Below are 16,076 nucleotides of genomic sequence, written 5' to 3'. Positions count from 1 at the left end.
CCAAAAACGTCCTTGATTCTCAGGCTTTGAGAGAGTAACTAGTACCTCATATTCTCTCCTTTTTTGCACCAATTAAAACCTGCAGGTGCACTAATGTTGTCATCTGGAATCTTGCTGGTATATCAGAGGTTATTTTCACCAAATGTGTGCTATTAGTAAAATCAGCCTATCAGGGGAATTGTGAATGCTCTGTTTGTTGTTACAGTGCTCTCAAGCCCTTCCAAATATTTTACTATTGCAAGACCAGACAATAAATTTTTACCTCTAAAGTAAACACAGGGTGTCATAAAAAACTAAGTTCAGTTGGAAATATTACTTTCTCACTCAATGTATATTTGAGACAGGTGAATCATTTCTTCAGGACTGTCTCAGATTTAAAGGCCAAACATGACTGTTACAGTCATCTAGGATCTCCTGCTGAACACAGACCACAAAATTTCTCTTTATTTCTCTTGAAAAGCACTCTAGCTCAGAGAGAAGATGGGCTTAAAAAAAGAACAACAAATTAAAGACTCTCACCAATGTTGAGATAGGTAGCAGAAAGCAAGAACCACTGATGTCAGTAAAAATACCCTTTGATTTAAAAGGGCTGATACTTCACTCACAGTTCCAGTGAAGGAAAAATCCACCTCCATTTTGGAAGTTCTTCCAGTGACTAACTACTCTCACTACAAAAGGTCTTCCTTGCACCATGAGACAATCGCTTAAGAGTACTATAAGCGCACTGGTCTAAAGTTCCCCAAGCTTGTTGTTATGATTCCTTTTTCTTTTTTTCCAGTCTATTAAATGGTGGGACTACAGTAGGCATCATGGCACTATATGCAGGGCAATGTATCTACTTCTATGAGGAACAAATACCGCTTTAAGTGATGAACTCCCGACAATACTGGCTGAACTGGAATTTGGAAAACTGAACTCTGCCATCGCTCCTGAAGGAACTCCCTTCCCCGGCTTCTGTCAAATATCTCCATTTTATTTAGCTTTAAAGGCTAGTCCTCATTTAAGACTCAACTGCACTCCCACTAAAACCTTGCTAGACTTCGGGTAATTATTTAATCATTGAAAGAACTATTCTTTTCCAGCGTATTTTACAGCTTAAGAGACTTAACATTGAAACAGTAGGACATCCAACACTTAAAAGTGCAGAGAGGTTTCTGTTCGAAAGTCTATGGCACACCGCCCTGAAAAAGTTTACTTTGGTCCCAAGTCCTTCACCTCTAATAAGGTGCCTTGTCTGAGTAAGATGCCTGAGGTAATTAAGGGATTAGTGGTACCTTCAGGGCACAGCCTTACGTTGCAAAAAGCAGCCAGGAGCTGTACGTTCCCAAAGGAGGGGGACCCTGAGAGGAATTCTCTTTTTCCCAAATATGATGAAGACGATACTACCGTCCAAATGGATTTGGGCAGAATGGTAGCGTAACGGGGCAGTCAGGGAACAGTCACGGCATCCTTTAACATGGCGTGTACCTCCTACCATCTGTGGAGGGGCAATGTTTGTACCAGACCCTCGTTCTGAATATAGGAAAGAGAAAGGACATTCCCTCCATGCTCCCAGCGGTTTTCAGGGCACCTGTAAAAATGCCTGTCCCCATCCAGCCCCCGACAACTTTGGGTGTCAGTTTTACAGAAATAAATAACTAAAATGATATTTGAAAATGCCTTTAAATAGTTTGCTCATTTTAACAGTTGTTGAACTGAACAGAAAAAAGTTAAGAAACGACTGAATTCTTAGCAACTTCTTACAGCCAGAGATGACTATAAATCATACAATGAACTAAGTGTGTACCTGGGAGGGAGTTCTGTTTTCACAACATGCAAAACTGATTAAGTGGTAGCACTTTTCCTGAATACATTTGCACACCTCATAGGGAAACACATTGTCTAATACTCTCAAACACTTCTTATTTCAGCATTAACCGTTAAGCACGTACAGAATTGAATAAGGGAAAAACCCGCCCAAACAAAAAGTATCAACAAACATAACAGATTGTAAAACCCATATAGACAAATGCAGTATTAAGTAGATCCTGACTTAATAAACTCTGCATGAAAAACACAAGTCAAGATTTGACTGAACTTCATGGACTTGAAGATTTATATATATAATTCTTTTTAAGGGGGTGCGAGGCAGGATTGCCATCAGAAACTTGAAAATAAACCCAAAACATGGCCCTCTTATCAACTACTGTCTGGGCCACTTAGGAGAGGGTAGAGTTGGTTATTTTTCCTCCTGAAGTGGAATTCTGTAAATATCACTTGGGACTACAGGGAATTTCCTTGAAATTCTAGATAACCCTTCTTATACTGCAACCGGAGAGAGGAGTGTCTGGGGTTAGGGGAAGAGCATCTGCTTATTCCTTCCTACCTCATGAATCATCAGCAGCCATGCTGAAACACACCTGGAAACACCTAAGCTGGCTCACCAACAGCAAAGATATTTCTATGTGAACCAGGTAGAGCACACATAGATTTTGGGCAGGGTCCTGTTCTGTTACACCAGGGCTAAGTTCCAGATACTGAATTGCTCTCTAGGCAGTCTTTCAGAGTGTGGCGTGGTCTAAGATCTCAAAACAAATTTGACAGTTAATTGCTTTTACATGGTGTAACTAGGATCAGAGTCAGACCACCTAACTTCCAAATACCCAGATTAGAACTGGATGTTAACTACGCATCCGTTCAATTTTTTGAATGGACTGGCTTGTGAACCACATAAACAAGAATTCTGCCATCTCGTTTTCACATTTTAGAGTATTACCAGCTTTACCTTGCTTACCCTGAAGGCTCCAGCAAAGCCTCCAGGGGCTAAAGCAGGAAGGACAGACTCTAAAACATCCGCAAAATGTTGTAATGTTTTGTTAAAATAAAAGCTTTAGTGTTTACAGGCAAGAAAAGGTCTTCATTTTCTGCAGGATTCCACAGCTGCCAAGATGTCTTGTAAAATGCTGTTTCTGTTTTCCTTACTAACCTAGAGAAAGAGAAATTAAAACTGATGTAATTTGATGAATAACCTCTATATCAGTGTTTACTTCAAAAACAAACAAAGCAGAAATTCAAATGCATTTCTTTCTCAGTGAAGGAATGTTGAGTGTCAAACACCTGCCTTCTGCTGCTGCTGAGAACACAATAAGCTAAACCCACAAACCTGCATCTGTAATTGAGTATTCAGTGATCTTTTTGATTTAATTACCCGTGGTATTTTGCAGTACTATTCAGGGCTTAAATAACTAACAAGAATCACTCGAAGAACCAGCATGTACTTTTGTCATTACTAGAAATCCTTTTCAATTACCAAATATAATTTTCCTACTATAAAGTGGAGTTCTTATGCCTTCAGTACTTGAAAGGGCTGTATTTATTAGGATGACAGACCTAGTCAAAAACATCTGCAACGAAAAAAATTAAAACAGGCTTAGCAGCGCAAGCCTATATTCTGAGAAACCTTAGCATTGCAGGATAGAAACACCTTGAAAAAGAAATAAGACTACTTGAGAAAGCTGGGGGGCTTTTGTAGCACACTGAGGTACGCCTTTGGTTGACCAGTCCATGGAAATGCTGGGCTTTAAGACCAGTGCATGTGAAAATCCATATAGACCAGTGTCCTGTCTTTTGCTGGGCCCATCTGCATTGCAGCACGTGCAGATTACCGTAAACTGCCAAGCAAATGCTAGCACTTGCTAGTCAGCTCAGCTCCCAGGCGCAGCAATGATGAAGCACAGACCTGGCAGGGGGTGGGGGGGTGTAAATTACCCCTTCTTGACAGACTGGGTCCTGATACAGAGCCCAGTGACCCACAGTGCCATGCATTACTAACTCAACCAAAACCTGGGGAGATGGCTGAGGCGGTGAAAGGGTTAACAAGCAACTGTGAAGTGTCAGCAAAAGCCTCATCTTAAAAAGCCGAAGAAATTTTCCCCACTGTTCAGATCCCTGCAGAGAGGGCAGGAAGAAATCAGGCAAAGACAGATGGGCCAAAAAAAAAAAAAAAAAAGTAAGTGCATTCATATTTTTAACAAAGTTTGAGAAATGCTGTTTGGCAAGGAAGGAGAGACACCACACTATGCATGGCATAAAACTCTCTACCAGCAAGGTTTCACTGCATTCCCTGTAGCTGCATTTAAGATCTCAGCACAAGGGTTTGTATCCCTTCCAGTACTACAGTCAATACTGAACCAGAGAAAGTTCGGGTTTTTTGGGGTTTTGTATTTTGTTTTGTTTTTTTTTTTTAAAATAGGTGACAGTCCTACCTGAAGAATTTGGCCCTAGGAGCCTACTGCTATTTACAGTCACAGACATCCTATCCAAATGCTGGAAACGAACACTGTAAAACCTAGAGTCGGTGGTCTCACCTATGCCACTTGAATTCAAGACAGCAGATCAAAACATGGGACTGATGAAAAAGTTACTTTTAAAAAAAAAAAAAAGGGAAAGAAAGGGAAGATCTGCCTGAAAATGTTGCTGTTTTTATTGAGTATCATTCCAAGCCTATTATAAGAGAAACAGAAAACCCCACAATAACAAAGAGAGCAAGACAACAAAGAATGGAATTGCTCTTCAGTAAGGCTATTGAGAGACCCCAAGGTAAACAAGGCACAGAGCAGAGATCAGCCAAACTCTAAATCTCACAGCAAGTGTCCTGATATCCTGACTTTCAAAGGACCTTCTGAACATTTAATAGCTCTTCCCACTGTCTCACAGCCAACAAAAACAATACTACGTTTTATCTATCCGTTATCCATACCTACATGCCAGAAGTCCAGTGAGAGCAGCAGAGAGAAAGTGCCAAATGCTGGGAAATTTTCACAACTGTTTTACAAAGGCTGCTTGATAGATATAAGTCTCGTCTTAAGATCTGGAGACATTCAGTGCAGGCAGCTTTCCCAGAGAGAACAAATCTCCCAGTATCTGTACTGAATGTACAAACAGATGGGTAGATTTTTAGACAGGGAGTTGAAAATAACTGTAAATGCTGCTTATACAAAGCATTTAGGCAATTTGGAGGAAACTAACACCTAGACTCCACACAGGCAACAGTAGAGGACAAAAGCTTTCTTCCCCTAACTGTTAAGGTACTGTCAAGGAAACCCCTCTTGTACAGTCTGTTCAAATGGAACCTTTTCTTCTTCTGATCCATTTAACTATTTATTTTCTTTCTTAAAAGGCAATTGCAACCAAACTTCACTAATAGGTTTCATGGAAGCAAAATTAATAGATGGGAAAATGGGAGAAAATTAATGTGTGCCAGCTGCTAAGGACAATCTGATCCTATTTATGACACCGTGTCTGCAAAACTACACAGACCCAGGTGCAAAAAGACCCTCTGTAGTTTCACTGGAAAGTTTAGTTCTCAGCAAAATGGAATTGGGCAACAATGGAAAGAAACGTGTTAAATATCAGAGCTCCTATCATTAAGTGCTCTAAACATACTAAATTAAACATTTGAGACAAGTCCTCAACTGCTTTTAGGGCATCTGGGCCCATTTACACCAACTGAATATGCTTTCAAGACAGAAGGGACTGTAAAACCCGAAACAGCTGTCTCTATGCACTTAGCGTCAAACATCAGAACTGTCCTTGCGACAGTAAGAGAAGGATGAGAAAACTCTGCTGAGTTACTTGAATGCAGCCTAACTCCATATTAAGTGACAAAGCAGGCAGAACTTTTTTGGAAGGTAGCCACCTACTTCTGCACACTTCCAGGCACCATAAAAGTTAGTAAGAAATTACTAACCATGAGCTATTTGGGCACTCCAGGTTCTCCCCATGCCGCAGCCCTTGAAGAACATAGTTGGTGATCCAGTATTTACTTCAGCTAGTAACACCTCTGACTCCCCATGGGCAGGTTCTGTTCCTGCTCATGCACACGTTTTAACTAGCTGGGAAAGAGCACGTAGTATGTCACTGGAGCAAGCGAGACAGATGCTCTCCTGCACAAGACTTTAGCATAGCAGGTCTCTGCCACCTGGGAACTATTGCAGTCTGTCAAACATTTCACACCCATGCTTTTGGCTAACGGATTCACCAGAGAACTCTATTTAAACAAAGAAACCTGCATGTCCTAATCTCAGCAGCATAAACAGGATGGCTCATTTTTTTAGTAAAGTTTTTTTTAGCTAGAGAAAACACTGCTCCATTGAAATTTACAGGAAGACTTTTTGTGGCTGTAGTCAGTACTTAAGAGAAAGATGTATCAGCAGACTGATACAGCTAACAACCCGGGGCTGAGTGGCACATGCCCTCAGAACATCACCTGATAAAGAGAGACAGTGGAAGACTCAAAAGCTTCCTTGAGAAGCCAAATGCTGTTTTCTAGCCCTCTGTTTCCTCCTGAGAGGACCAAACGCACACTATTGCCTTGCTGTGACTGCAGCCTAAGCACTGAATGACTGTTACTTTCAGTGAGGCGTTCTCCATTCCCTCTTCCCCAGTCCTACCACTGTAAAGCAAGTCATAAAATTCACATTCACGCGCATCCCTGTTCAGTAGCCTGACAACTAACACACATGAGCTTGTCAGCGGGAAACCTGGGGTTTTATCTCTGAAAGGAACAGTAGGAGTTGAATGCTTATGTGAGGAAAGGAATCTTCTCTCATCTTTGCTCCTAGGATTGCTTTAGCACTTAATTAAACAGGCATTTAATTTAAAAAACAGAAATTGAAGATGATGATGGGCTCGCCAACTAAAAGAAAGCTGAGGAACTTTTCTGAGCACTGCAGTTTTATTAATCTCACTTTGAAGAGGAAAAAAGAAGATGGAGGCTTTGCTTTCTCTGCAGTAATTAAGATCATTCAGTATAAAGTTGTTGAGATAGTGTTTTTTTCCCTTCCTCATTCACTTGGATGAAAACAAAGTAAGCATTCTCACCGTGACGTGCATCTGATAAAGAACAGGCTGCAACAGTATACTGCTCTATAGCATATTACCCCTGTTAGTAAGCCAGGATGTTTACGTCCCACTTACTGAATTTATAATTTATGGAGATGCACAGTTCAGTTTTGGATACACAGCTTTATTCTCTACTACAAATAGTACCCACTGAGCAGAAAAAGAAATCAAAGGAGCGGGGGCTGCATTTAGCTTGTTTTTGTGAAGCATCCAGGACACTTACAGATGTTAAGGAAACCTCACACATGTATTCCTGTGAACAGGCTATGTTTTGTTGTGGTACATTTTTGAGAACCTCCCTGTAACTGATCAGAAATGCACTTTGAAGCCCTAACATTCTGAAAATTATGTCTGTAAAAATAACATAATGAATTCTAAAATTGGTTCACTGACTCCAGAGAAAGTACACTCCATTTACAAGTGTCTGTCTTCTAGAAATAATTTCTGCAAACTCCACTGCTGCCTCTTTTTTTCCTTGAATATGATTACTGGTACTATTTCTGCAAGCCAGTCTGGAAAAAAAAAATTAAAAATCTGACCATACTTTAAAAGATGTAACTCTTAGGAATAATGAATACTTATACGGCAATAATACTACAGCAAGAAAACCTTTTAAAACAACTATATCATTACTTCTACAGCCCCTCACAAGCAAAGCCAGCTGTGCGAGACTGCTACAGTAAGTGCCAAATGTGATTTTTTTTTTTAATAAGGTGAACACCTGCCCATTAAGAATAAAATGGAAACTAAAAAACTTATTTCATACAAGCTACCCACAGCTATCAATTGGTAGTAACAATTAGTTTTTAAACAGAGCCAAATACAAACCAGCAACCTAGAACAGAAGGCTCTTTAAGGATATTAAATATTACTCACGTTGAACACTTTAACATCTTTCCTACTTCTTATTTCTTCAACAAGATCCAGTGGCTTTCCCTTAGGTATTGGAATAGTTCCAAGCACCACAGTCCCTGAGCCAGTCAGCGTTTGACGAACAGCTTGAATAAAAGCCTGGCTGAAGAGTTCCATTTTACCAATCTCATCTATGACACAAATTTTTTTGTCTGCATCACTGCCATGGTTTACCTGTGGAAAAGTGCATCAAGAGCCGTAAACAACACAGAACTTAGAACAAGCATCAGAAATAATTTCTATGCTAATAAAAGAAATACCTCCAAAAGAAATCAATTCAATTGTAATACTGGGGAAAGTGGGAGAGTCAAAGCTGCTGCTGGTAACTGACAGACTTATAAATCTATCATTTCTATTTCAGCACAGATTTTTGGAAAGATGAAAATATATATACAGCATAAATACCAACTACAATAGGAAAATGGATATTATGGATATTTCCTTCAAAGCAGAATTCTCACAATGGTCCCATATGAGCTATTTGACAATTAAGAACTGCACTTTGCCTACTAGCAGCTCTCAATCAATCTGAGGGACAGCGGTTTTTCAAAACTTCATTCTTCCCATCAAATTATGCATTTAGAATAGATCAATATGCACACAACACAAGTATTAAAAAAAAGACTTGCATTAAATCTAGATTTGCAAGTTCCTCCTCTTGTAGCTGGGTCAAAGGAGGGTCAAAACTAGCATTTCTCTCAGAACAACTAGCTATCTTCAAAACTATCTGGATAACAACCAAGCCATTTCCAAGCCTCCTTCACATCAGAACAGTCATCTTCCATTTCTTCGTCAAGATACAGCTTATTCTATAGTCCTAGCCATCCCCCTGGACCGTAGGATAGGCACCACACTAACAATTAACCACATTTGTGTTTCTTTGCTTTTTTCATGAAATGAATACTGTGCCAAACAGTAAACGTGCTGCAGACTGGCGTCAGCAGCAGGGAAGTCTAGGAGAGAACATGGGTGAGAGCCATGGAAGGAAAGGCAACTCGGAAAGCAGAGGAACTATTCAAGAGAAAAGGAAGCGCACTGCCTACTCTCTCTTGGTAAAAGTAACTGAGAACTGTACTCCATTACTTATAGAAGTGAGAAGGAAATCAGCTCAAGTCAAAACATCACTGTAGATCCATGAATATATACCAATACCAGCCATATTATACAGAACCTAAAAAAAAAAAAGGAAAAAAAATTGCAATCTTTTCCCTTGTGAAGGCAAAGTATTTGCTTCTGGGAAAGTGGAAGAACTGTATAACATGCATCCTAAAATCTTTTCAAACTACGTCCCTGCTGAGTAGCTATTTTATCTAAAATCCTTTTATAGATCAGTGAGCTAAAAAGCCAATACTAGTCACAAGGTGACACATTGAGAAACAGAGCATTTTGCTTTGAAAAAAATCCTCGGTCCTGACTGGTAAAGTTTCCAGAACTAGAGAGATCATCCATTGTAGGATCTACCCCCGTTCTCACTGGAGTGAACAAGATCCAAGCCTTAAGAGCTGAAGCTGTCCTCAACACTAAATGGGCACATGCCTACTCCATGCTGCTCTGATCAAACCAGACCATACCTATGACTCTCCTGCCCTCATTCTTCATTTGTCTCTTCTTGTTTCAGTTCTATAATCTTCCGCACTCTCCTCCTCTCCCATTTTGTGCCACCTACATGCATGACCACATTCCCACAAAACTGATTACCAGTGCTTCCAATGAGAACAGGGTCATGCACTGTCCGACCCTGCTGGCCCCTTTTCTTCTTCTCCTCATGCTCTTGTACTTGCAGAAAGCTATATAACAACCAGAAAAATTCAACACTGCTAACACCCTTCAAGCAAGATCTCTCCTGGACTTCACATTAATGCAGCAGTAAAAGGATTCCGAGTACAGCACTGGCTTAATGAAGTCTTTTTCATTAAACTATCCTTCTATTTACTAACATAGTAAATCAAGTTACAGTGAAATTAAATATAAAAATTGTCCCTTTTTATTCATACTTCCTTTCTCCCTCGCCACCAACATCTTTGCTTCCCTACTCTCAGACTTTAATGTTCCTTGACAAAAACAAGAATCAGACCCTCAATCTCATTTTTGCTCCTTGCACCTCTTTGGTTTTTTGTTCTTTCGAAGTTCATTAAGAAGTCCCTTCTTCCTTGGCCCCTTGAGCTTTGGCAGTGTAGAAAAATCACAATAGGACTTTTTTAGTAGTACAGTTCAGCAGCTGCTGCACACTGTTTGTGATATGTTATTGCCAATATCAGATGTGTGCTTGTTCAATTTTGGAGAGGGGAAAGGTTGGAGTTGGAGGGAGGAAGGAGAAGGAAAAAGGCAGTAACAGAATGTTAGGAGGACAGGAAAAAGACTGTGTGGAAAGTCTTGTCACAATCAGAGCACTCCTTGTGCAGCAGGCTAAATCCCAAATTATCAGGCTGCTATTATCAGTTAAAACCTAGCAGCCTGCAGGTACTTATACAGCTGTAATCAAAAATAACCACTGGATTGAAGAAACAAATGCTTCTACTGGAAGAAGATGGGAACCAGAGCAAGAGGGAAAAAAAGGCTGTAAAGAAGAGCAGCAGCAAAAGCCTTTTTCTTGGAGCAACCCAGTGACTCTACTCAGTTCTGCACGGTAAGCCACTCATACGTTTTGTTTGCCTTCCAATATGCAAGACAGTGACGTAGGAAGAAACTTCCTATCGGCTCTCTCAGGCTAAGGAGGTCCTGCTCACAGGACGATGTCAGATCAAGAATAAGAGGGGACTGCAATCTCTCCAACACCACAGTAAGCACAAAAGAACAAGCAAGATTTGCCACTGCAGCTTCCTGATCCCAAAGTCAGTGAGAATCAGCGATACCCAAGAAACAGGCCATTTATTAATATCAAAAACTAGTGCTCTAGAAGGGCCTTCCAATAACACTCATTAACATAAAGCATCCATTTTTCAGCAACTTTCACAGAATACTCACATTTCTCAGCATAGGTAGAACCAACTGCTCAAATGAAACAAGGTCTACAACATACTGTCCGACCCGATATTCACGTCTTGAAGTAGAAGAATCAGAACTGAATTTGAAAAAAAGAGATACACAATTCCTTCTAAGTAACGAGCTTAATGAGAACTCACTGCAGTCTTTTCAAGTGGATTTATGAGAAGTTATCCTAATAAGTCAAATCCCCTTAATTCTTCTAAGGAAAGGAAAGAAACTCTGTAAACCATCCATTAAGTCATATTGTAGATAACATACTTTCAGATAATAAATATACCATAAGCTACCTTCACAACTACGTAAGCTCAAATTTGAACAGTGTACAGAAGGACAATGGGATCTAAAAGCCAGCAGATGTATTTACACTGAAATCAAAATACATGCCTGCAGTTCAGATCTTTGAGTTTGGTAATGCGACACTACAGACAGCAGTACCCCAATTCTCAGTATGGGCTGCAAAACCCTTAAACAATCTTGGAAAAATACTCATTTTGCATGTGCTGCATCACATTATCCTAGGTGAACCTCCTTTATTAGCAGTATGCAAATTATTTAGTCAGATCAACTATGTCTGAATGAGGTGCTAACGTCACACCTGGACCTACACTAAGTTTTGCACAATGCGTGAAAAGCTAAGTCTAGTGAATTGGGAGAGACTGCACTTCAGAGGCTCCCCTTCTTAGTGGGGCTCCAAAACCCTCTTTTTCTTAAAATTCACATGTGGGTTTTGTGAGCCAGTCAGTGGCTCTTTAAAACAATGTTATATGCAATTTCCCTTTTATTTTCCACTTCTGTCTCCATAAATCAGCTGGTGGAAACAAAAAATCTTCCTCCCTGCCTACAATAAGCTACTTACTGTATCCCAAAGAGACTTGGCCTCACAATAAAAGGATCGGCAGTGCTTCCTCTCTATCCGGTATAAAATAGGCAGTAAGAGAGAACACCCTTCTCTAGCACATTTTCAATACTTCACTACGCAATAGAGACACTGTCTACATACATAATATAGGTCTCAGCCAGGACATGAGAACTGAACAAAGAACCTGACCATGAAAGCCATATGTGTGCTGGAAATCACCTTCTGGAGGAGCATTTAACATGCCGACAGACTGGAGCAGAAGCATAAAACAATAAGCCACTTGCAGTTATTAAAAATCTCAGTACCTGACTCTAGATAAAGGTCCTCGTTTTCCAGACAAAGTGACAACATCAAATCCTGTTCTCCTGCCACCTTCTCTAACTTCCTCTGTGTAAAATCCATCAATGGGAATGCCCGAGGATTTTAGCGCTTGAGTGACTTTCTGGATCAAAGTAGTCTTTCCAACCCCTAAAAATAAAGAGGGAAAAAAGCACACAGGATTATCTTCTTCTCTACTAAAAGCCCATTTTTAAAAACGGCAGTAATGATTCGGTTCAGCAGGAACATTGATTACTTTTTAAGTTTGCAAATTTTTTTTTTTTTTTCTTAAATGGTAGGAAAGGAAAGTTCATCTTGGACCAACATTGTAATGTTTTACTAGCCTTTAAGAAGTATGTCTACAGTGAAGTCACAACAGAATGGTAAAAATATCCCAGGCTACCACTAAACTTGTTAGCTTAGAGAGTGTGCATGCAGGCCACAAAGTTTGCCCCAAGACAGGTAAATACACGAGAGCCATACTGTTACACAACTGATACCCAAGCTAGCTAGAAGACTGACTGATGAATCTCCCTTTCTACCACTGCTATTCACTACTTTTTAAGAACAGAGCTGAGTTCATCCCCCTGTTAGATCATAAGGTCAAAACTGACTGCTAATACGAGGAGCCTAACTGGCACAAAGGACGCGCTACTTCTACTGACGTCCTAGAAATCGGAAGCACTCAATGCCCCCGAGGTATCAGGTCTTACATGGCAAAAAGTGTTTCCAACAACAGAAACACGCTTCTTACGGTAATTGAAGCAAGAGAGGTTTTGACTAGATACAGGGAAAAGTTTTTTTATCATGAGGACAAGCAAGCCCTGGAAGAGGTTGCCCAGAGAGGCTGTACAGCCTTCACATCCTTTGAGGTTTTCAAGACCTGACTGGATAAAGCCTTGAGCAACCTGGTCTGGCCTCACAGCTGACCCTCTTTTACACCTCCTGAAGTCCCTTCTCACATGAATTATCCTGTGGTCCTATAATCCATTTTCTTACCCTAAGACAGATCCTTAAAACCCTCGCCACCTGATGTCTCCTAGCACAGTCTGATATACTTTCTACAATGTGAACGTTGGCCATGTTCCAGACATCCTCTCAGTTCCCACAAAGGAGATATTTCTTCTCCTTTGCCATTGTACAAGTACATCCCTTGACAATCTCCTTTTAAACTCAACTTTATTGCCTCTCACAAAATTTAGTGTTATCATTTCATTTTTAATCATTGTTGTCAAGAAAATCAGACAATAGAAAATATCCAGCAGAATAAACCTTTAAATTCCTGGAGACAAGGAATACAGACCAAATGCGAGGTGCCTAAAGATGCCTACAGAAATAATTTCAACATGCACATACCAAATTCCTCCCTTCGATTTTAAGCAGATTGAGGAACTACTTTCTTAACAGTCAATATCAATGGCAAAATACTCTATAGCTTCAAGGGCACCTAGTCAAACTATTAAGCAAACTTTTCAAAATTGAAGCCAAAGGGATTCCTGGCATTTGAACAACAACAAAATGACAAATGTGGCACCATCAATATCTACCATCTTTCCAGGGCCTTGTCTCTGTAAGTGAATTTATACTAATTTGGCTAAGTAGATTTACTATCTCTAATTTGGTTACCTTCATTCAGTAAATTGCCAAAGAAAACTAAAACAATTCAAACTAAGTTTAAGAAAGCTTAAAGTTATACATTTAGCTAATCAAAACAGTACACCCAATTTCAGTTAAATGAGCAGAGACAAGGCCTGAGCAGGCCTAACCTCTGCATCTCCCAGAGGGTTGCCTTTATTCAGTGGATGGAAAGACAGAACGAAGTGGGTGGAAGGTATTGCTATCTCAGTCTAGCAGTAGCATTTTAAATTAATTTCAGACAAGACAGGTATCTGCAAAAGTTTCACAAAAAAGAGAATTAGGCCCACCGCTTTACTTCCAGACCACAAAAGAAAGCTTTGCAGTCATAGCTGGTTTATTTCTTTATCAACCTTATAGTTCAACCCTCATACTCTACACCACTCTACCTTCACAATAATCAGATTCCCCTACCATGATAAACTACTCCACTGCTTCTTCAATCAAGGCCTGCCCATCTGGGATACCAATTATTACCTATAACTGCACATTACTCAGGTTGGAAGTGCTAAATCACTACAATTAAGTTACAGAAAAGATGAGCACTCAGAAATTATTAATGGCTGCAGTTTAACTGAAGCAGGATTAGTTGTCCAGTTTCCCCACCCCCACTCCCCTAACACTGAACTGCAGGGCAGGAGCCGGGGACAAAGCAGTAGTGTCTGGAAACGTACATGAGATGGGACTAGACCGAGAGCTAAAATGGACTTTCATTAGGAACAATTTAATGAACGCAGCAGCTCTGACCTCAACAGGCGACAGCCGGGGCGGGGAGCAGCTACAGGCCTGCACGCCGGCAGCGGGGTTACCTCGCAGGCAGCTGCCGGGCACGGCCGCAGCAGGAGATGCTCCCGGGGCTCCCTCACACCCTGGGCCGGCGCTGGGGCCCGCCAGCAGGTGCCTTCCCCTGGCTCTAAGCGCTTCCCAGCCCCGCCGACCCTGCGCAGGGCGGCTGCCTAGGCCAGGCCAGGCCGAGCCAGGCCCCAGCGGCCGCGCCGCCTCCCCTCGCCCCGCTCCCCAAGCTCCTCCTGCCCCCGTTACCTGGGGGTCCCGTGAGAAAAACGTGCTTGGACATGGCGGGGGGCCACAGACCGCACTCCGCCCTCTCCCCTACCCGACGCGACGCGACGCGACGCGGCGCGGCGCGGCTGGTGAGAACGCCGCGCCCCACGCCCCCTCGCTCCGCCCCTGGCCCGGCCCCGCACCGCCTCCGCCTCCGCCTCCGCCTCCTGCCCGCGGGGGAGCGGTGGCAGCGGCGCGGTGCTTCGCAGGGAGCCGCGGTAAAGCGGCGCGGAGCTCTGCCGCCGGCCCCCCTCACAGCGGCGCCCCAGGAGGTGCCCGCCCCGAGGCCCTGTCCGGCGGTGCCTGACGTGGCGGTTCTTGTGGTCTTGAATCGCAGCGGCCGACGCGCGATTTTAATCGGCCGGTCCCGGAAGGGTGTCGGGCGGCGGCAGCAACCAGGCGGGGGTTGGCGCGCAAGCCCTGGCAGCTGCTGAGGGGAGCCCGGCTTCTCCCGTGGAAACCTCCGGGCGGGGATTTCTCCAAAGCCCCTCCGGGCAGCCGGTGTCCGGCGGCGGGCCGGGGTCTTCCCGCCCCGAGGGCGGGAGCCCCTGCGGCCAGAGGGCTCGGGCGGTTGACGCCGAGGGACGGGCCCTTCCCGGCCTGTGGCGGCCTCGGAGGCGCGGCCCAGGGGTGGGCCCCTGCCGTGGTACTTCCCAGAAGATGGGCATTATTTAAGGTTAGGGGAGAGGGGAAAAAACAATTTCCTAAATGCGGGTCACCATTGTCTTTGTCCAGTCAGCTTGGCCTATTTAATTTCTTGAGTATGTTAAGAAAGCTCTCCCTAGAGCTTTCTACCCGTTTCAGTAAACAACGTGCTCCAGGATGCAGCAAACCAGTCAATTAAAAGACAAACAGGTTGTCTGACATCTCGATGCAGACAGCAAATGTAGCTAGGGGGTTCATATACAACTAGGGGGTTGTTACAAATCTGAGCGAATTGGGTCAGAAATGAAAGGTTTGGCAGGCTTAACAAAGACGTTGACAGACATCTCTCCGCATCCCAACATACCTTATGCATGTTGCCTCCTTATTTGTTTAGACTCGGGCGATGGAGAGCTGTAAGAGAGCAGGGAAAAGGATTTTTGAGTGGAGGGCTGCAGTGCACAGGCAGAAGTCTGGGTGAGGCGGTGCCACCGAGGTGTATCAGTCCCTGCCTGGCCGTAAGCACCAAAATGGTTACCCAGAAATACCGAGCTATGAAAGGGATGCATCCTGGTTGTTGCTTGCTTCAGCTAGAATGGTTCTCTTCGGGTTCAGCACATCTTTGTCTGGCTTTCATTTTCAGTAATTCCCAATGGATTTAAAGGTTATTAATCATTTTCACAAAGATAATGAATATCCTTTTCAGCCAGATGAAATGTGTAGATCAGCAGGTAGTGTGTACATCACAATAGACAGGTATTTCCATAAATTGAACGAAATG

The 16,076-nt window shown here is 42.5% G+C and overlaps 1 protein-coding gene across 1 annotated transcript; it reads right to left on the bottom strand.

Annotated features, from left to right (window-relative positions):
• Positions 1-1,643: 1,643 nt before the first annotated feature.
• Positions 1,644-14,734, bottom strand: NTPCR (nucleoside-triphosphatase, cancer-related). Its single transcript, XM_076334123.1, has 5 exons — positions 14,633-14,734; positions 11,944-12,106; positions 10,759-10,855; positions 7,759-7,968; positions 1,644-2,965 (listed from the first exon to the last, which is right to left on the bottom strand). The coding sequence occupies exons 1-5, from the start codon at positions 14,664-14,666 to the stop codon at positions 2,897-2,899; spliced, it is 573 nt and encodes a 190-aa protein (XP_076190238.1). The 5' UTR covers positions 14,667-14,734; the 3' UTR covers positions 1,644-2,896.
• Between the last annotated feature and the right edge of the window lie 1,342 nt (positions 14,735-16,076).

This window comes from Aptenodytes patagonicus, chromosome 3 (assembly GCF_965638725.1).
Source record: "Aptenodytes patagonicus chromosome 3, bAptPat1.pri.cur, whole genome shotgun sequence".
In the NCBI taxonomy this organism is placed as follows: Eukaryota; Metazoa; Chordata; class Aves; order Sphenisciformes; family Spheniscidae; genus Aptenodytes; species Aptenodytes patagonicus.
This window is presented reverse-complemented; position numbering and strand designations above follow the sequence as displayed.

Coding starts and splice junctions, on each gene's coding strand:
- NTPCR (XM_076334123.1), bottom strand. CDS start 14,666: ATGTCCAAGCACGTTTTTCTCACGGGACCCCCAG. Junction 12,107..14,632: donor TTTTCTCACGGGACCCCCAG/GTAACGGGGGCA, acceptor CTTTATTTTTAG/GGGTTGGAAAGACTACTTTG. Junction 2,966..7,758: donor AAGATGTTAAAGTGTTCAAC/GTGAGTAATATT, acceptor CTCTTTCTCTAG/GTTAGTAAGGAAAACAGAAA.